Below are 21,566 nucleotides of genomic sequence, written 5' to 3' on the forward strand. Positions count from 1 at the left end.
GTTCAATCCCTAGTCAGGGAAATTCCACATGCTGCGTGGTGCAGCCAAAACAAACAAATAGATGTCTGTACAGATAAGAATTACTGGTTATTTCCCCATTATCTTCATGGCACCTATTCTTTGATTTTAGTCACTTTTAGGCTGAGTCCTTTGAAGAGAGGTTGAAAAGGTAGTAGGTATGGAAAAGAGCACTGATAAGAATAAAGTCTGGCCTTCAGGCCTGGCTCTGCCACTGATGTACTAAGCGATCTTGTGCATTTAAATATTATCTTCCAGATAATGTATTTTCCATATTCTGAGTTCTACAGGTTTTTACATTTGAATTAAAAACACATAGCAAGCAAAGAGCGCAGGGTTTGGAAGATGGCGGACGACGTGGACCAGCAACAAACTACCAACACTGTAGAAGAGCCTCTGGATCTCTTCAGGCTCAGTCTGGATGAACGAATCTATGTGAAAATGAGAAACGACAGAGAGCTTCGAGGCAGGTTACATGCTTATGATCAGCATTTAAATATGATATTGGGAGATGTGGAAGAAACTGTGACCACTATAGAAATTGATGAAGAAACATATGAAGAGATATATAAATCAACCAAACGGAATATCCTGATGCTCTTTGTCCGGGGAGACGGTGTTGTGCTAGTTGCCCCACCATTGAGAGTTGGTTGAAACAAAGAATTTATCCTGTGTGGAAAATAGGAGATTTTGTATGATTGCCTCTTTAAATGTAGAAGATATTCAAAAGAGAAACCGGCGTATGTTTTGATTTTAAGAAATAACCAAGAATTCTTCAACTTCTGAAATAAGTTGATTTGTAGATAACTCACAAATTCTTAAGCTAAATGGCATTTTTATTTTTCTCCAATCCTTCCAATAAATGTGATCACCAAGATGCAAAAAAAAAAAACCCAAAAGAAAACACATAGCAAGCAAGCTGCAAAATAGCTCACATTATATGATCCCTTTTAAAAATGACATATAAATATTTAAGGATAGGAAAAAGTCTGGACAGATGAACTTGTAACTATTAAAAGTGGGTTCCCCCTGGGGACCTCCCTGGTGGCACAGTGCTTAAGAATCCGCCTGCTAATGCAGGGGACACGGGTTCAATCCCTGGTCCGGGAAGATCCCACATGCCGTGGAGCAACTATGCCCATGCGCCACAACTACTGAGCCTGCGCTCTAGAGCCTGCGTGCCACAATCACTAAAGCCGGAACACCTAGAGCCCATGCTCTGCAACAAGAGAAGCCATCGCAATGAGAAGCCCGCACACTGCAATGAAGAGTAGACCCTGCTCGCCACAACTAGAGAAAGCCCACGCACAGCAACGAAGACCCAAGGCAGTCAAATAAATAAATTAATTAAATAAAATCCAAATAAATAAATAATATAAGCAGCATTTAAAAGTTCAGTAGAATCTTTCTAAAAAGTAAGAGAGATAGCAATTAAGAAAAAAAAAGTGGGTTCCCCCTAAACAGTAGGAGAGAGAAAATTTTAAGTTTTCACTTTTAAATTTATATACTACTGTGTCTTTTAAACAAATGTTTGCCGTTTTTAAAAAGTTAAAAAAAAATTTTTTTGACTGTGCCTTGTGACATGCAGGATCTTAGTTCCCACACCAGGGATCGAACCTGTGCCCTCTGCAGTGGAAGCGCGGAGTCCTAACCACTGGATCCCCAGGGAATTCCAAAAACTTTTAAAATGTTTTTTAAAAACATTAAAAAGAATAGGCACGGAAAAAAATATTTTTTAAATTAAAACTAAAATATAAAAAAAGAATAGATATGGATATTCAGAACATACATAAGGAGGTTAGGAATGTTAAGGATCTGCTTTATAGTAGTAGAGTGACAGATTTTTGTTGTTCTGCTAGCAAAATTTTTTTTTTCTTTTTCATAAGTTTATTTGATTGATTGATTTTTGGCTGGGTTGGATCTTCGTTGCGGTGCACGGGCTTCTCATTGTGGTGGCTTCTCTTGTTGCACAGCACAGGCTCTAGGTGTGTGGGCTCAGTAGTTGTGGCTCGCAGGCTCTAGAGCACAGGCTCTGTAGTTGTGGCGCACGGGTTTAGTTGCTCCACGGCATGAGGAATCTTCCCGGACCAGGGCTCGAACCCGTGTCCCCTGCATTGGCAGGTGGATTCTTAACCACTGCGCCACCAGGGAAGTCCCTAGCAAAATTTTTGACAGGCTGATGAACCTTAGGATAAGTTAGCATTCAAAATAATCCAGCTAAATTTAAATTAACGACTCAATCATTGAAACAGTTAAGAAAAACAGGGCTTCCCTGGTGGCGCAGTGGTTGAGAGTCCTCCTGCCGATGCAGGGGACATGGTTTCGTGCCCCGGTCCGGGAAGGTCCCACATGCCGCGGAGCGGCTGGGCCCGTGAGTCGTGGCCGCTGAGCCTGCGCTCCGCAACGGGAGAGGCCACAACAGTGAGAGGACCGTGTACCAAAAAAAAAAAAAAGACATGTTTTAGTGAATGTGTGAAAAAAAAATCCACATGCATTTTGGCATGTAGTTCTGCTATTACCTGAAATCTGTTTCTTTTTCCCTAAGAGTTATTTTTCTGATAAAAGTTTTTAAAAGTTCATGTTTATAGAAAAACAAAAAACAGAAAAATGAAGAAAATCAAAATCAACCATAGTCCTATCATCTCAAAAACCAGTCATTTCCAACACCCTCCTTTCTGACCTAGCTGCCTGTCCTCCCAGCTCACACTTGGTTACTCCTGACTAAAACAGGAACTTCCGTCCTGACAGCTCTCTACTTTCTCCTTATTTATCAGCCCCTGGTACCCCTTTTCCCTGTCCCCAGCTTAAATTCCATCATATATCATGTCAACTCTCAAAAATATTTTCACCTCCTTTGGCGCCACTGTCCTTCAAAACAGGGTTAAATATTTACTTTATAAGATTAATGATAAGAGTACCAAGCATAGTACCTAGAGTGAGATAAGAAGCCCCCCCCCACCCCGATGCGGTGGGGGGGGAAGAGAGCTGTTAAATAAAAACAAAAGAGATACCAACTTTCTGTGGCAGTGGCTTTCACCCAAGGATTATATCAGAACCACCCTGGTGGCTTTTTCAACACACACACACACACACATTTGTACCTACTCACCCAGGAGAGAATCCAATTCTCTCATCATAAGGGATAAGCAGTTTACTTTACAAAAGCAGCTAAACTATTCTTATACATACAACCTCTCCCTTTAGGAAAATTGTTTTCAACTGGGGGTGATTTTTCCCTCCAGGGGATATTTAGCAATGACTGGAGATATTTTGGTTATCATAGCTAGGGCAGCTGGGGTGCTATTGGCATCTCACGGGTAGAGGCCAGGATTACTGCGAAACATCCTATAACGTACAAGACAGTTCCCCACAACAAAGAATTATCCAGCGCACAATGTCAACAGTAGCAGGGTTGAGAGACCCCACTTGTTAGCCTCTAATCTATAAAAATAAACCAAAAATTCAATCATGTTTATTTCCATAAGCAGCCTTAGGGAAAAAGATTGGAATATAACTGTCACTAAGAAAACTTTTTCTAAGTAAACGATACTGTCTTTATCAATTGCTTTCATCTCACAATAAGATATGTTGATCTCTTAATAAGCTAACTAGAGGAATAAAATAACAGCAAAAAATAATATAGGGTTATAGTTAACATAACCAATCTATGAAATATGTGAATCTTCTTTTGGCGTATCACTTCCAATAGTAATAGTTATTGTTTTACAAAACAGAATACCACTTACAGGACACCCTAATATTTCAATTACCTTTCTAGTCTGAGACTCAAAATCTTCATCAGCTGCTTCAGATTTCTTAGACCTTTTCTTAGATTTTTTCTTAGATTTTTTGGGAGTACTAATTCTGGTGAATTTCATTCTGAAAAAAACCCAAAAAGATATTCACAAACATTTATGTGATTATAATGTGTAAGAATTTCAATTAAATATAGAAAGGAACCAACTAGGGCTCTAATTTCTGGACAGTTCTGAATCAGAAAACGAAAAAAGACACCCCCCCATCAGTTTCAAACTGATTCAAAAGTAAGCCAAACTCAATGTTAAACTCTTAGAAAATATAAAGTTTCATTTTATAAATCATAAGCTTTCCAGAAAATTAGCCCCTAGGATTAGCCAGAACCAACATGCAAGTATATGTTGAGTTGGCCAAAAAGTTCATTCGGATTTCCCGAGGCATCTTACGGAAAAACCTGAGCAAACTTTCTGGCCAACACAATACCTCACAGTATATGGCTCAGCTTACCTAAAAATGTTCTATGATTTATTTTTAATCTTATGTTTGTTAAATGCACAGAATTCATATTTGGAGGATATTTCTCCAGGAATTAACAACTATGATAAATAAGAGTTTAAAACTCATCTAAAATACGGCTAGAATTCTTCTGAAATCATGCCTGAGTTTAAATTAAATATGGAAAATAAGCAACATTTTTGAAACCCTGTTTTCTTTTTCTTATAAATCAGCTGTGTTCTAGAAAAAAAAACAATTCTTCAGTGCTTGACATACTTTCCTTCACATCTAATAATACATGCAGAATATTTAGAACTTGAGAACAAAACAAAACTTTACCTAATAGGACTCTCTGAATCAGAGGATACTGTTATTAATTCCGCTGTATATAAGCTACGCTTCCCTGATAAGTTCGCTGCTTTTGGAGTGGAAGCTTTTACTGGACTATCGTCTTGTGCGTCTTCAGAATCAGTAGCTCTAATGATTACTGTAGCAGGTGTGCTGCTACTTCTTACAGATCTTCTGCTTGGTTTCAGTGTAGAAACAAATACCAAGCTGTCTTCAGTCTCAGCTTTAGAGTGTATAACCTTATCCTTAACTGGTATGCCGGTTTTTCTTGAAGACTTATTGTTACACGGAGAGGAAATTTTTAGAGGGTCATCATCTGCTGCACCTTCACAAACAAGGTTTTTGCTGTTAAGTAATGTGCTGTTTTTGAAAACTTCTGTTTTCTTTTGTCTTAAACTCATTCTAAGCCTGTTTTGATTTTGTTTCTCTTTAAAGGAAAAAGTTGATTCTTTCTCTTGAGGATTTCTCTCTCTATTTTCACCTGGAATAGCACCAGTATCTAAGATTTTTTTATTCTTTTTCTTCAGTTTTTTACTTTTCTCCTTAGGAAAACCTCCTTTATCAGCATGTGTCTGTGAATTGCCATTATTTGAAATCATTTGGATATTAGGAATTTCCATGATTTTTTTAGAATTATTGTCTCTTCCTTCCTCATTTAAAGATTTTTCATTGAGCTCTTTCTGCTTATCAGAAGACTTTTTGACTCCATTTTTAAGTGCATCTGATGTTGGCTGCCTAAATGCTTTCATAAACTGCTGTCTTTCTTCTAGAGTGCATTTTGGTTTCACAGCTTCAGAACTTCCAGCTTCCAACACTGCCAATTCTAGTTCTTCCTCATGTATAACGACATTAGATTTTCTTTTCTGACTCGTCTGTTCATTCTCAGGATCAGACAGACTATTTTCCATTTCCACCTGCTTTTGTTTCAAGAAAATTGAGGGTATTTTCCCTGTCTTTTTTGGGGGGATGGGGTGAACTTGTGCAAGAACAGTGACTGTCTTAAAGCGGACCTGTTGGGAAATTTCATAGGTTTCTGGGTCAGTCATACAACCACTTTTGACTGCATCGTCAACAGTTTCAGAAGGAATACAAACAGACACTGTAGAGTCTGGTGCCTGTTCCACTTTACTTTCGTTGTGACTTTTTAAAAATTCCTCATATGAGACAGTTATTGTACTATCATTTAACTGGGCTGTTTTAGTTATATTATCTCTAGATTCTGCATCATTTGCAGTATTTTCCATTTCATTAGTTAGGGAAGGCATTATCTGTTTACTCTCATTACCATGTCTTTTAAGGAGATTTAGTTCCTCTGCTAAGGGTAAACTTTCAGATAGATCTATTACCTCTCTGTGCTTCCTTTTCCTCAATTTTCTGCGATCATTTTTTGAGGGACCTTGTTTAGGACTTATTTTCTTAGAACTTTTCTTGGAGGTCATAGTGCTTGATTGTTTTTTGGTATCTTGAATACTTTCTGCAAGTACCTTGACATGTTTCTTGTAGAGTAAAGCAGAAGTACTACTTCCCACAAAATTGTTACTTAAACTGGAGTCTTCCTTGCTATCATCACTGTTAATTTCAATTGCAGATTCATTTTCAGTTTTAATATGACTTAGTTGATGAGATAAATTAAGTCTCTTTCCTCTCTTCTTATTCTCTGTATTTGAGGACATTTCCAAAGGTGTTTTACAGTCTTTGTCACTGTCAGCAGGCAATGGTGTGGATGATTTTATCTTGTACTTTTTTGCTGTCTGAGTTTTCTCATTTGTGGGTAAAGTCTTTCTAAAATAATCCAGAATATTACTGGATTTTGGTGGAGAGAAAACCCTGTCTGCAGTCTTCCCCATTGGTGATAAATATTTAGTGATTGTTTTGCAAGTTCTGTCATCATCTTTCCTTCGCTTCTTGCTTGCCTATCAATTTAAAAGAAGAAAAACACTTATTTCAAGCAACATAAATTTTAAACATGGATCTATTATTTTATGTAATGCAATAAAAAAAGGAAGGCTCCCTTAGTTGATAAACATTACATATTAGGAAGAAAAAGAGCTTTAAAGTTAAACCTACATTCAAATCTCAATGTCACATCAAGTTATACAATTATAATTTGTGTACTTTATACATTATACGTCAATAAAAAGTTTCAAGGCCCCCTATGCTTGTGTACAAATGTGTTAATTACTGTTGGCCTCTGTTTACTCTATAACCTTTGAATAGTACCACCCACCCCACAGAATTTGTAATGAACATATTACATACATGTGAAGTCTGATGCATGCTAGGAACTCTATAAATATTATTTCCATTCCCTTTATACTGTTTTAGTTAAAAATAAACAAATTATTCTAACTATTTCCAAGAAACAGGTACATGGTGAACAAGTCTAGGATCTCAAAATTTACTAATTAAGTGAAAATTATAGTGGACATTTACTACAAATAAAACAAGACTTTTCAGTGTTTTAGTATGCTATTAAGAGTTACCGCCTGCCTCTTATACTATTTAGTACCCTTAAAAAAAAGCTCCAGCAACTTTATTTTTAACTTCCCTCAGTTCACTTGTTAGAAAAAACTTGCCAGAACAACAAGAAAACCTTTTTGTTTTTTTTGAAGATAAGTAACAAAGGAATTATAAGTCTAGAAAATTAAAATGGATTATAAGGCTATCATGATTAAAAGCATAGCACTGATGCATGAATAGGCAGGCAACTTAATAGAACTGATTAGAAAACCAGAAAGAGACATAAGTGTGTATTTAAGAATTTGGTATATTATAATAGTAGCACTCAAGTTAGTGGGCAAAGAAGTAGTTAATAAATAGTACGGGGACAAATTTTAACCCTCTGGATAAATATGAGACAAAATAAATTACAGACAGATTAAAATTTTACATCTTAAAATGAAATGATAAATGTACTAGAAGAAAATGCTAATGAGTTGTTAGTATTATTATTATCGTGAGCTCGTATCAGAGGCACAATACCATAGGCTCTGGAGTCAGGCAGATCTAAGCTCAAGTGCTGGCTCTGACATCTACTAGTGTGGGACCTTAAGCAAATTACTGTTAATTTTCTAACTTACTTTTTCTAACCTAACTTACTTTTAATTACTTCTTAACCTTCTCTCATCTGTAGAATACAGATAAAAACACCTCATCACAGGGCTGATATTAAGTAAAATAATGTGTATAAGGTCCTTACCCTTAAAATACTAAACAGTAAGTATCATTACTGTGAAATAGCCCTCTAAGCAGGGCACCAAAAGCAGAGCGTGTAATGAAAAGACTGGAAAACTGAGCAAACAAAAAGCAAGAACTGTGTAATTCAAGTATCAAAAGTCCTTCTTCACACCTGAGACAAGCAGAGCAACTGCCTTTTCAGCAAAGAAGTATCAGCATAACATCTATTAGCAAGCAGACAAAAGTACTCAATTCTAAAAAGTAAGAGTCTCAGCGAAATAAGTGAATATACATCTTGACTCACTTCGAAGACATCTGTTTGCATACTTCAGTTAGAATGCGAGCTTGAAAGGTGTAAAAATATAACAACCGTCTACTTTTAGATGCTACTCCACTACTTCATGGCATTAGAATCTCTTAACAACAACTGCTTAGTACATTTCACTGAAATTTGATGAACACAGGAGAATAACAGCATGCCAAGCTGGGACTTCTAACTGCAGTATCTTAAGCCCTACCTAGAACAATGAGATAGTGATTTTTAAATGACGTACCTTTTTTTGATTCCTGTAGTGACAATCTAAGCGGTATTCCTAGAGCAGGTGATTGGGTGGACAGGTAGAACTTAAAGATTCTTTTCAACGCTAAAGTTCTATGATTCCTTATCATGAACCCTAGACTTGACCCTGGGATCCTCCGTAACATTTCACAAGTGCAAAACATCAAGTTCCAGAAACATTTCAGGATCTGGTAACTAGTCCTTTACTAGGCATCTTAAGGTCCCCGCAAACATCTCACAATCCCAATGTTTCTAGGGACCTATCACGTCTTTAAGAAACGACACACCCCAGCAATTGTTCCACAGAATGTCAGACTCTGGGGCGTCACCAGATCCCTCCTTCCCCCTCATAGATCCTAAGTCGGGATTACCTTTCCCCCACACCCAACATTCGGAGATATTCAAACTCACCTCATTCCCGTAGTCTTTCACCGGAGGGGGAGCAGCTGCCGCCGCCATGGCCAAGACCCCCACCATGCTCCTTGCTTCCCGGAATCCCGGTTCCTAGGACCTTCCGCGGCCCGGCCCGGCCTGTCGGGAGGCCATGGAGGCGGCCGGCTCCAGCAGGAGCGAGGACCTGGGCCGCGGGGTCCGCCTCGGACTCCCCCGCGCCCACTGCCCGGGGTGGTCGCAGAGGCTGGGCCCAGCTCAACCAAGTAGAACGCGGGAAGAGGCGGTGAGAAAGCGCGGGCAGCGAAGACCCTCGGGCGCGGTCGGTGAGCGCGGGGTGCCCCTGAGGCCGCCGCTCCAGTTCTGAGTGATAGGGACTGGGGATCCCGCGGGAAAAGCAGGCCGAACACAGATCCTACCCGCGGGATTCGGAGGGAGTTCTTGTCAATTGGGTTTTCGCGCCGTCCAGAGTGCAGGGGGCGGAGTTTAGATTGCTTCCGGAGGCTGCGCGGACAGTGAGCCGAGAGGGCCAAAATGCTTCTTCGGCAAGACTGCAGGAGGTGGGATTGCTTTACCGTGAATCTAAAAGTAGCGGGGACTTCGGAGATTCAAACTTCTTACGCCCAGTTTCACTGATGAGGATATGATTTGACTAAGTCCGTTGGTGGCAGAATTAGAACCCCATACTTTTGACGCCCCAGACTAGCCCCTATTTAAAAGTGGAAATTCGAAAAATACAGAAAAGGGAATAACAATTGATTACACTCCCACACGGAATAAAATGTTATTTTGGCAAGCGTCCTACCTAGAGATACGCCCACTTGGGGTCCGAGATTTCGACTTTTTACCCCTAATTGAGGTCAGGAGGCATTTCTTCCCGTGGATTTCGTCCTCGCGAGCAGCTAGGAGCCCAAGGTCGTCGCCTCAGTTGGCTGGCGTGTGTTCGAGTTGTTGCTGGGTACCAGTAGTTTGCTAGTTTGTAGTGAAGATAATCTCATACATCATTTGCATTGTTTTCACAGACATGTTTAGCTTTACTTTTTTTTTTCATTGCACTTGCAATATAGAGAGTGTGTTTATTTTGTCTGAGTGCTAGTTTTAACTATACGGTATGTAAGAGCTGAAACAAGTCATGTAAATACACCTATCAAATAGTAACGGGAAGCCACCTTGTTCGGTCGGGTTATGCAAACTGATGTTAACTGTTGACGTAATTGTGTCTATCTTTATGGTATTTGCTATTGCCTGGACAACATAAAGGGTACAAATTTCTCCAATGAAATTAGTGGTAATTACTTTCTCCTTGAAAATTATTAACCCCGGATAAGGTTTTTCAGGAAGGGAGACTGCACTTCTAAATATAAACTGTTTTGTTGTTTTGGTTTCGTTTACTTATAACTCACGTAGTGTAAGAACGCGACGCAAAGAGAATGACGGCGAAGAGGAGGAGAAGATGGAAGAGCAAGAGCGTGGAGGAGGAGCAATCAATTAGAAAACTACAGAAAAAACTTAAAGTCTCTTTGACTTTCACCCCCTAACTCGGTCTCTTCCTCTTAGCCCCAATGGCAGCCAGTATTACCTATTTGGTGGATAGCGTTGCAGCCTTTCTTAATACTTTTACATACATATACGTATCCGTAGAAAAATCTTTAGTTTTGTTTTTCTTTACATAAAAGGTAACAATGTAAATATCACTCAGCAATTTGTTTCTTTCATCATTGTCTTCAAGAGCTATACAGGTCAATCTGATTTGTTCCCTTTCATTCCTGAGCATTCCACCCAATTATGCACAACATTTTATTTATCCATTTCCTTAGTGATGATCATTTAAATTGTCTTCAATTTTCTGTTAGTCAATGAATCAGCGAACATTCTTGTATCCTTGAACACAAATGGTGCTTTTCCAGGATACACACCTAAACGTGGAATTGCTAGGTTGTAGGGTATGTCTCTAGCGCTTTTTATTCTTCTAAAAAGCTAAGCATTTAAAATGTGTTGAGGGCTTCCCTGGTGGTGCAGTGGTTGAGAATCCGCCTGCCAATGCAAGGGACACGGGTTCGACCCCTGGTCTTCTAGCACTATAAATATCTGCTTATCTTTAGATATTTCAATATCTTTACACAACTATGTTTTTAAATAAATTTATTTATTTTATTTATTTATTTTTGGCTGTGTTGGGTCTTCCTTGCTGCGCACCGGCTTTCTCTACTTGCGGCGAGCGGGGGCTACTCTTAGTTACGGTGCGTGGGCTTCTCATTATGGTGGCTTCTCTTATTGCGGAGCACTAGCTCTAGGCACGTGGGCTTCAGTAGTTGCAGCACGCAGGCTCAGTAGTTGTGGCTCCTGGGCTCTAGAGCACAGGCTCAGTAGTTGTGGTGCACGGGCTTTGTTGCTCCGTGGCATGTGGGATCTTCCCGGACCAGGGCTTGAACCCGTGTCCCCTGCATTGGCAGGCGGATTCTCAACCACTGCACCACCAGGGAAGCCCTGATCTAACAATTTTAAACAGTATGCATTAAAGTCCTGTTATGGTGGTTAATTCTCTTGTAACACCACCCTCCATACTTTCTCTCCTCCCACATTCCCAATATAGTTATATTATAAAGACTTGTACACTTGTACACAAATGTTGATAGCAGCTTTATTTGTAATAGTAAAAAACTTGGAACAACCTATCAACAGGTACATTAAGAAACATATCCATACCATGAAATACTACTCAGCAACAAAAAGAAATGAACTATCAATACATGAAACAACATGGATGAAAAAAGAGTCTATATTGCATGATTCCATTTATTTAAAATTTGAGAAAAATGCAAATTAATCTCTAATTACAGAAAGCAGATCATCATTGCCTGTGTTCAGGGGTTGAAGGAGGGATAGATTACAAAGGAATAGGTTACATGGAAACTTTGGGGAGTGATGGAAATGTTCATTATATTGGTTATGGTGATGGTTCCACAGGTATATACTGATGAAAAAGTTCATCACATCATATACTCTAAATATATGCAGTTTATTGCAAATCAGTTATATTCAATAAAGCTGTTTAAAAAATGGTTCATGCTGATTGAAGGTTTTTAGCATAGGTGGGACTCACTAGTGGGTTCTACTGTAGAATGATCAGGAGATTTTCATTGGGGGACTTCCTAATGTTAATAGGTGGAGGTCTTTTCTCTGGACCACTTGGTTTCTCCTCCAATCTGTTTGGGGGCAGAGGTGTTTATATCTCATGCAGTTTTGTGGAAGCAATAGGGAGGCATCACCTAAATGCATGGAATAGGGCAATGGACCTAAAATATCTAACTCTAATATTAACTGATGTCTCCCCTTTTCAGTTCCATACCTCATTCTCATGTGCTGTGTTATTCATCCTTCCATCCATTCCATAAATACAAATGAGTGCCAGCTATGAACAAAGCAGCTGTGAACAAAACAGACAAAAATGACTATCCTTTTAGAATTTGTATTCTGGTTGGAAGAGACATGTAATAAAAATGATCCATAAGTAAAGTATATGGTAAGACAGGGCTAAATGCTGAGGAGAAAATAATGCAGGAAGTAGGATAAGGAAAGGAATGTCAGAATAGGGGTTGTGAGTTTTTTTAAGTGACTAAAAATTTTAAAAGGATATATAGCATGAGTTTCTCAGGAGTCTTTGGGGAGAGTTAGCCCAATTCTGAAAGGTTCATCCTCTGCAGTTTATGTTGTAACTTCCGGCAGTTTTCTTGGGCAATTACTACTACTCCACTTTCCATCTTCCAAAAATTTATGGAACTCTCTAGTGCTCTTTTGTGTTCTCTACTGTTCCGTTTGTCCCTAATCCATTTGTTTTCCTAATCCAGTTTTAAATCCCTTAATTGTTATTTTGATGGGGTTTTGGAAGGGAAAGGAGAGAAGCACCTGTGGCCAAGCCAAGAAAAGCCTTAAGACTCAGTTTACGGTTTACCTTGTTCAAGAAACTTTTCCTGATACCTCCTTCCTTCCACTATACTTTAGGCTGGATTAGGTGGCTGTCTCTGTGCTTCTACTCATTGCACTCAATATATTAGAATATAAATTCCTGCTTATGTGTGAGTGATCCCCCTACTGGACTATGAAGGCAAGTCCTAGGTCTCATTCCCGATTTGATTCCCAGCACCTAAGCACAGAGCCAGACACATACCTTGTACTCTTTAGATATTTTGTAAATAAATGTGTGCTTTTACCTGGCCATACTATTCAGCCTTTGCATGAGTCCTGTGAGGAAGACATTTACATTATTGTCGATTTAGAGAAATGTAGCTCACACATGTTTCCAAAGTTACAATGTTTAGCCAAGTCTCCTAACTTAAACTTCAGTGCTTTTTAAAAAAATTAATTAATTAATTAATTAATTTTTGGCTCTGTTGGGTCTTTGTTGCTGCGTTCAGTCTTTCTTTAGTTGTGGCGAGTGGGGACTACTCTTCGTTGTGGTGCACAGGCTTCTCATTACGGTGGCTTCTCTTGCTGTGGAGCATGGGCTCTAGGTGCGCAGGCTTCAGTAGATGTGGCATGTGGGCTCAGTAGTTGTGGCTCACGGGCTCTAGAGTGCAGGCTCGGTAGTTGTGGTGCACAGGCTTAGTTGCTCCGCGGCATGTGGGATCTTCCCGACCCAGGGCTCGAACCTGTGTCCCCTGCATTAGCAGGCGGATTCCCAACCACTGTACCACCAGGGAAGCCTGGCAATTATATTCTTATCGTAAATAAATCAATTAGCAAGTCCTTTGTTTCTTTTTTTTTTTGCGGTACGCGGGCCTCTCACTGTTGTGGCCTCTCCCGTCGCAGAGCACAGGCTCCGGACGCGCAGGCTCAGCGGCCATAGCTCACGGGCCCAGCCGCTCCGTGGCATGTGGGATCTTCCCGGACTGGGGCACGAATCCGTGTCCCCTGCATCGGCAGGCGGACTCTCAACCACTGCGCCACCAGGGAAGCCCAAGTCCTTTGTTTCTTGTAGCATGAGGAGTCTGTGCCTCTGAATCTGCTCACCTCTGGGTACTCTTGAAATTCAAGTCAGTGCTAGACTAATGTGGTGACACGGAGATTAAAAACTCTGTAAAGCCCTGTCTGATGGCCTGCTGGCTTCTGTCATCACCACCTCTAGATCAATCTTCCTCTCTGTTATTGACCAGGGCATTTATTCTTCAGAAACTTGTGCTCTAAAGTTAAAAAGTTAAAAAAAATAAAAAATAAAAATATTTCGAGCCTGCGGGCACAGTTTTACAGCTTTTCTTCAGTTTTCTTCGTGTTATTTTTGTGGGTAGTGTGGATATATTAGATACACATTTCCTGCCTCCCATCAGTTAGTAGGTCAAGGAAATAAAGTTGAATGAGACTAAGATTGGTAGCTTGTCTTTATGGAAGTTTTCCTTTTAATTTTTTTTTTTTTAAATTTCACTTAGTAAAGCTTTCTGGAGTGGGAGCCAATTCTGTTCAATTAGCTTTAGAGAGCACACAGAACATATCATGTTCAAGAACAATTAATAAATCCTGTTTTTTACTGACTCAATGTGTGTCCAAACTCTCCTGTTCCCTTGAACCGTTTGCGTATCTTTCCCCCTGCTTTCACTGTCAAAACTCCATACAAAGGCTTCCCTGGTGGCACAGTGGTTAAGAATCCGCCTTCCAATGCAAGGGACACGGGTTCGAGCCCCGGTCTGGGAAGATCCCTCATGTCGCGGAGCAACTAAGCCCATGCGCCACAACTACTGAGCCTGCACTCTAGAGCCCGCAAGCCACAACTACTGAGCCCACGTGCTGCAACTACTGAAGCCCGGGTGCCTACAGCCCGTGCTCCGCAACAAGAGAAGCCACCGCAATGAGAAGCCCGTCCGCCGCAACGAAGAGTAGTCCCCACTTGCCGCAACTAGAGAAAGCCTGCACGCAGCAACGAAGACTCAACACAGCCAAAAATAAATAAATTAAAAACAAACAAACAAACAAACCCCCACAAAACTCTGTAAAAGCCAACATCCTAATTCAAGTCTCCATCATATCATAACTAGACTAACGCCATTTAGTTCTGCCTATTTACTCCCCTCTAGTTATCTCATGCATATTCATTTCACTGAACAAATATTTATTGAGAATTTACAGTATGCCAACCCCTGCCTTACCTTAACACAAACCGAAGTCCCACCTCTCTATCATTTATCTTCCTAAAACATTGTTTTGCAAATGTCACTGCACATGCAAAAATCTTTAATGTCTATTCATTAAAGTCAAAGCTTCTTAACCTGAGCTCCAGGGCCCTTACTTTTCTCTTAACTTCATCTCCCAATATATTATTCCGTCCTTCCTCTCCAGGCAAAGTGGTCTGCTCCTCCTTCCTTACACAATCCATTTATATTCCTGTCTGCAAGTCCTTATACCCTTTCCTTAGTTTTATCTTACCTGGGGTGCCTTTACTTACTCCTTTTTGTTTAGTTAATGCCTTGATTCATTCCACAGGTATTTGTTGAGAATCTACCGAGTGGCTTGCTACTTCAGGATAAAGATAATCTCCCATTTTCTCCAGAAGAGCCTTCATTTTCTAAACTTCTCTAATTTCAAGTGTCATTTACTTAGCACCAAACAATGCGGTAGAAAGGGCTTTAGTCTGGCCCAGGAAAACTGCAATCTAGCCTCTAGCACAGATTAATTGTGTAACCTTGAGACAATCACTGTTCTGTTTTTGTTTCCTGGGGAGGCAACTCTACCATCCTTGGCCAGGGGTCAGCAAACTATGGCCAGAGGGGAGAAGCGGGGAGGGATATACTGGGAGATTGGGATTGACATATACACACTAGGATATATAAAACAGATAACTAGTAAGGACCTACTGGATAGCACAGGGAACTCTACTCAATACACTGTAATGGCCTATATGGAAAAGAATCTAAAAAAGAGTGGATATAGGTATATGTATAACTGATTCACTTTGCTGTACACCTGAAACTAACACAACATTGTAAATCAACTATACTCCAGTAAAAACTTTAAAAAAACAAAAAACTATGGCCAAGGCCACATCTGACCCACCACCTGTTTTTGTATGGCCCCTGAACGAAGAATGGTTTTCACCTTTTTAAGTAGTTGAAAAAAGATGCAAAGAGGGCTTCCCTGGTGGCGCAGTGGTTGAGAGTCCGCCTGCCGATGCAGGGGACATGGGTTCGTGCCCTGGTCCAGGAAGATCCCACATGCCGCGGAGCGGGTGGTCCCGTGAGCCATGGTCGCTGAGCCTGCGCGTCCGGACCCTGTGCTCCGCGACGGGAAAGGCCACAACACTGAGAGGCCCGCGTACCAAAAACAAAACAGAAAAAGATGCAAAGAATATTTTGTGACATGTGACAATTATGTGACATTCAAATTTGTGTCCGTAAGTTTTATTAGCACACGGTCACGCCCATTTATTCACTATATTGCAACAGAGGCCTTATGGCCCACCGAGCTCCACATTTTCAATTACCTGGCCCACACAGGAAAGTTTGATAACATCCGCCTTGCAGCTCTGCCAGGATTGAGGTACCTACCACCGGCCCACGCTTAGGCCTCTGTCTTGGCTCCCTCATTAGACTACGAGCTTCTGGGTGATGGGGCCTTTGATTCCTGTGAGCGTGGTGCCTGATTCACAGTAACCTCCTAAAACACTAGCCACTGCAGGGATGCTCGTTTACTAGGCAGGTAGGACAATGATGATTCAAGACCCATCCGGGTTGAAATCCCAACGGCTTGAAATCCCGACGGCTTGAAAAAGTTGATTCTCCTCTCTGTCCCACAGTTTTCTCCTCTGTGGGATAGAGGTGCAAGGAGGCCTCGTAGTGAGGCCAGAATAAGATAAGGTGCGGGAAGCACTTCGTGAGGTGTAGTCATTAATCTTTCCCTAGCTCCGTGCGTGCCCCGAGGAAGCATCACTGGCAGGTGCTGCTTGGGAGCTGAGCTGAGACCAGCTGGGCCTGCAGCGCGAGAGGCTCCCTGTCCCGGACGCACGTTGAGCGCTGCTGTCAATCAAGGCCGCCGTGGGGCGGGGCGGGGCGGTGCTTCCGCCTGCGCGTGGCCGCTCGGGGCCGCTCGGCGGCGCCCGGGACAGTCGGGAGCCGCGCCCGCAGCCGCCGGCCGCGCGGCCGGACGAGGGGACTATGGAGCTGGAGCCCGAGCTGCTGCTGCAGGAGGCCCGCGAGAGCGTGGAGGCGGCGCAGAGCTACCGGCGGGAGCTAGGCCAGAGGCTGCAGGGGCTGCGGGAGGCGCGGAGGCAGGTCGGAGGGCCGCGCCCGCAGGGGCGCTCTGGGCCCCGGGGAGGGCGCGGGGTGCCAGGCGATGGGCGAGGGCACGGAGGGCTGCGAGGGGCGGGAGTGTCCGGAAACTCTGAAGGGCGGAGGGAAGCGTCTCTGAAGGTTCGGGAGACCTGGCAGAGTCTGGGAGTGGGGAGGTGGGTTCTGCGGGTGGGTGGGGGGGGTGGGGGAGGGGGACGGGGGGTCTTAAGAGGAAGGGGCAAATTTGGGGGATCGAGGGAGAGTGTGAGGGGAGTACCCTAAGCTGTGTGGGGCGGTGTCGGGGATTCGATGGGGTCCGAGGTTGGGGGAGTGAGGGACCAGAGTAAAAACCGAGGGCGTCACAGAGGGTAGTGAGGATTGAGAGAGTTGGGGGAGGTGGAGATTCTTTGGAAAACCTACCTTGTGGATGGAGAGCGATTTTAGAGAGCGTGAGGAAAAGGTGTAGCAGTGACTTGGGGAGAGCTCAAAGTGGAGGCGGAATGGACCGTGGAAGGGATGTACTAAGGAGAGACAGAGGAGTGGAGGAGTAGTAACGTTAACACTAAATGAATGGAAGTGATGTCAAAGTAGTACTTAGTATTTCATATGATCTTGAACGCATTAAAAAATCATGTAGCGGGATCCCATTCTAGAGAGTTTGGATTTTAAGGTGAAGCTATGTTGGAAGGGCAAAAGAAGGAAAATGAAGCCTCTGGGGGATGGGATACAAAAGTGTAGGGAAATGGAAAAACAGATTTAAAGAGAGAAGTGTTGAAAGGAGAAGCTAAATATACTTTTAAGTGACGGCAGTTATCTGCTCCATGGGGACCTGGTTATCAAAGATAAAGGAACGCCACATGGTTTCTCTACACCCTGGAACATATACAGAAAAAGATATAACCCACTGCCAATGTGCAGGAGGACAGATAATCCTCAAGCTACTATTAATTCAGGTGCTTAATAAGTGCTTTTTGAGTCAGTGGGATTCCGTTTGAGTGGAATCATTTGAGTGAGTGGGATTTTTCAACATCACTTTTGTTATTAATATATGTTGTCATCCTAGTAACTCCCATGCTGCACAGAATCTGAAAATTACAACTGGTAGAATAGTGCCCTTGGATATTCTCATCATTAAGGATACTCAACATGCTTTAGGTTTTATACGTTTAAAAATCCTTGTAGATTTTAAATGTAGGCCAGGCATCTTTTGTAGTTTAGTAGCAAATCTGGGAGCAAGATCTAGATATGGTGATCCTGATTTGACGAATGCTTTTTAAGGCCTTCCAGTATATTCATTTTGATTTCCACTTGAAAACACCTGCGTTATTCCTTCTGCTGTTTCGAAATAGAGGTTCTAAATCTAGGGCATATTTAAAAAGAGATTAAAGTATCTCTTATTATATGATTAATGTTGCAGCCAATTAAGATGTCATATATGAATGAGACTATTGTTTAACTGCATCAAGGATTAAGAAACAGAGGTGATGCTAAATGAATGAGCTTAGCACCTGGGAGAAGTGCTTATTATTTTCTCGTGTGATATTGAACACGTTAAAACAGTTTAGTATGATCTCATCCTGAATGGTTTAGTATTGTTTCCAAACCTACATTCTTTTAAATTCTATGTCCAAAAATTTAAAGACAGAACATACTTTCCTATAACTTAGTGGAGTTTGGTATGGGGTTTTGTTTTGTTTTTGAGGACCATTGTCTTGTGCTTGAAACAGAAGACACTAAGAGAACATCCATTAGCTTAGGTTCTTAATGACATTGCCTTCGGACTAGACTAAGTAATGTCATGCTATTGTGAACTGAAGTGTGTTTTGTGCCGGTGCCAGTTACAACAGCTTCTAGCTCTAAAAGCTTTAATTCTTCCTCAAAGCTAATTCCAGTGGGTTGTACACGTTTGGGTTTGTAGAATAAGTCCTCTGTCAACTTGCATTTTAAGGAAGGTCAGTGTTACAAAAATGTTATCAAAATAAGCAGCTGCTTTTGTTTAGTGGTTAGGATATTTTTAGGGTTCCAGTCATTTTCAGAATAACTACATTAAATATATGGCTTTTCAGTCAAAGATTTTGTATCAGGGAAGGATGAGAGAGCAGAGAGGAAAGATGCTCCCTTTGTGTATATTTTTTACTTGCCGATTTTGTTTCCTTTTGGCATAGGATTTTTAAAAAAATTGATATGTAATTTACATACCATAAAATTTATACCTTAAAATGTACAATTCAGCAGTTTTAGTGTATTTGCAAAGTTGTGCAGCCGTCACCACTAATTCCAGAACATTTTCATCACCCCAAAAAGAAATCCCGTACCTGTTAGCTGTCACTCTTCCAGCCCCTGATAACCACTAAACCACTCTCTGTCTCTATTTGGATTTGCCAATTTTGGACATGTCATATAAATGGAACCATACTGTCTGTGGCCCCTTGTGGCTGGCTTCTTTGACTTAGGCATAATGTTTTCAGGGTTCATCCATGAGGTAGCATGTAGCTGTACTTTAGTCCTTTTTGTGGCTGCATAATATTTGTTGTGTGGATATACCACATTTTATTTATCCATTCATCAACTGATAGATATTTGGGTTATTTTCACTTTTGGGCTCTTATGAATAATCTTGGTGTGAACATTCATGTACAAGTTTTCGTGGAGACATGTTTTCAGTTCTTTTAGTACTTAGGAATTGCTGGGTCGTGTGGTAACTCTTTGTTTAACCTTTTCAAGAACTCTTGGCATACTCTATCTTTGCTTTTGTTTCTTACCCTTTAAACATCTCTCATGAAATTTGCCTCCTGTTAGGAAATCATGGCTACGAAAATTTAGAAGGAACAAGAGTTTTTTTACTGTCAATCTTTTAGTGTGAAAAACAACTGGCAGCATGTAGCAGTTTCTCTTCTTGTGGTTAGTTTAAGCCCTGCCCTCTGTCTTCAGAGAAAAGGAAGTTCTGTGTAGGAATGAAGGGTAGTCTGTAACTCTTACTGTTTGAATACGTTAAAGACTAGAGAGATGTTCGTTGTCTTCAGGAAATCAGATAATCTTTACAGTCAGCCTGGAGTAACTGATGTTGAAATCATTAGGAATAGTTCTGTATAGCTCCCTGGAATCCTTGGTATTAAGATGTAAATACCAAAGAAATTAACTTCAACCCTCCTTAAATACTCATTTGTTCATTTACTCAATAAATATGCACTGGGTGCGTTCTGTGGGTCAGAGATACTTCTAGGTCCTAGAAATACTGTGGGTAGGGAAACAGCATTGCTCTCACAGATTTACTCTTTCCTTTGGTGGCTAGTCATCAGACTCTAAAACCTAAAAACAAAACAAATAGGAGAAATCTAAATTCTTGTGTATTCATTTTTAGATTTCAGTTCCATTGTGTTGTTCATCCCTTGTTGACTTCTACAGGTTGACTTTCCTGCTTGTTGTAAGTAGAGATAGCTGATCAGGATGTCACGTAGTGTGTCAGCTGGCCAGTCAGATATGCCTCAAAGAGTGACACTAGTTTGATGACATTGCCACTGTCCAGGACCTAGTCTTTAAGCCTTGCAGGTCCAGAAACTCCATGTTTGTACATTATCAAAGGGGGATTAGTTTGAGGTACTGGAGGTGCCAACAGTGAGAAATACCAATATTCTAGTCTGTGTACAGTTATAATTTACTCTAAAATGAACTGTTGGCCTTCATGTGCCTTTAATTAGTGTGATTCAGTGTCTGTAGGGGCGTTGACAAGAGCAAGTCTCTGCTCTTTCAGAGTAAAGGGCCAGATCCTGGTGCCTAATTAAGACACTGGCAAGGACCCTGCCCAGCTCTGGGCAGTGGTGTCCCTTTGATCATTGCTACTACAAGTGTGGTCCACGACCGCAGCAGGGTCATCCTGACCTGAGGGCTTGTGAAGAATGCAGGAATCAGGCCCCCCCCAGACCTGGTGAATCATCATCAGGTGTGATGTGTATGCACATTAAAAATAGAGGCACAGTGCCTTAGAGGATACCATTAACTCTTCATCAGCTCTCTACCGATTTCTGTAGTTTATCCTGAACTGTAGGTGTGTTGTTGTAAACTGCTGTGGTTTATCCTCAAGATTAAAACGCTGTTTGAAATAGCATGGGTTTAGATAATTATGCAGTGACAGACAAGTGAATAATTGACGATCTCAAGCCAGCACTTGCCCTAGCGTGTCTTAACATCTGTACTGTGACAATTTGTCTCTCATAGTATTTTTTTTTAATTTATTTATTTTTATTTTTGGCTGCGTTGAGTCTTCGTTGCTGCACCTGGGCTTTTTCTAGCTGGAGCGAGCGGGGGCTACCCTTCATTGCGGTGCCCGGGCTTCTCATTGCAGTGGTTCTCTTATTGCGGAGCACGGGCTCTAGGCACGCAGGCCTCAGTAGTTGTGGCTCGCAGGCTCTAGAGCGCAGGCTCGGTAGTTGTGGCGCATGGGCTTAGTTGCTCCGCAGCATGTGGGATCTTCTCAGACCAGGGCTCGAACCTGTGTCCCCTGCCTTGGCAGGTGGATTCTCAACCACTGCGTCACCAGGGAAGCCCTCTCATAGTATTTTGTTTTCAATTTT

General features: G+C 41.5%; 2 protein-coding genes and 1 pseudogene across 2 annotated transcripts in view; 2 read left to right on the forward strand and 1 right to left on the reverse strand.

Moving 5' to 3' along the window:
- The window catches only part of ATAD5 (ATPase family AAA domain containing 5), a 35,907-nt gene extending 27,077 nt beyond the window's left edge, over positions 1-8,830 (reverse strand). Inside the window, exons 1-3 of the mRNA XM_030862116.2 lie at positions 8,765-8,830; positions 4,609-6,530; positions 3,789-3,897 (exon numbers count right to left, since the gene is read on the reverse strand). Coding sequence (XP_030717976.1) covers positions 3,789-3,897; positions 4,609-6,530; positions 8,765-8,830 — 2,097 coding nt within the window. The remainder of the gene's footprint in view (positions 1-3,788; positions 3,898-4,608; positions 6,531-8,764) is intronic.
- On the forward strand, positions 364-789 carry LOC132594284 (U6 snRNA-associated Sm-like protein LSm3 pseudogene; annotated as a pseudogene).
- A 7,980-nt stretch (positions 8,831-16,810) lies between the features above and the next one.
- The window catches only part of CRLF3 (cytokine receptor like factor 3), a 42,926-nt gene continuing 38,170 nt past the window's right edge, over positions 16,811-21,566 (forward strand). Inside the window, exon 1 of the mRNA XM_030862114.2 lies at positions 16,811-16,998. Within this exon, the coding sequence (XP_030717974.1) occupies positions 16,882-16,998 (117 nt within the window). The 5' untranslated portion in view covers positions 16,811-16,881. The remainder of the gene's footprint in view (positions 16,999-21,566) is intronic.

The sequence above is a fragment of the Globicephala melas genome, chromosome 20 (assembly GCF_963455315.2).
Source record: "Globicephala melas chromosome 20, mGloMel1.2, whole genome shotgun sequence".
NCBI classification, from domain to species: Eukaryota; Metazoa; Chordata; class Mammalia; order Artiodactyla; family Delphinidae; genus Globicephala; species Globicephala melas.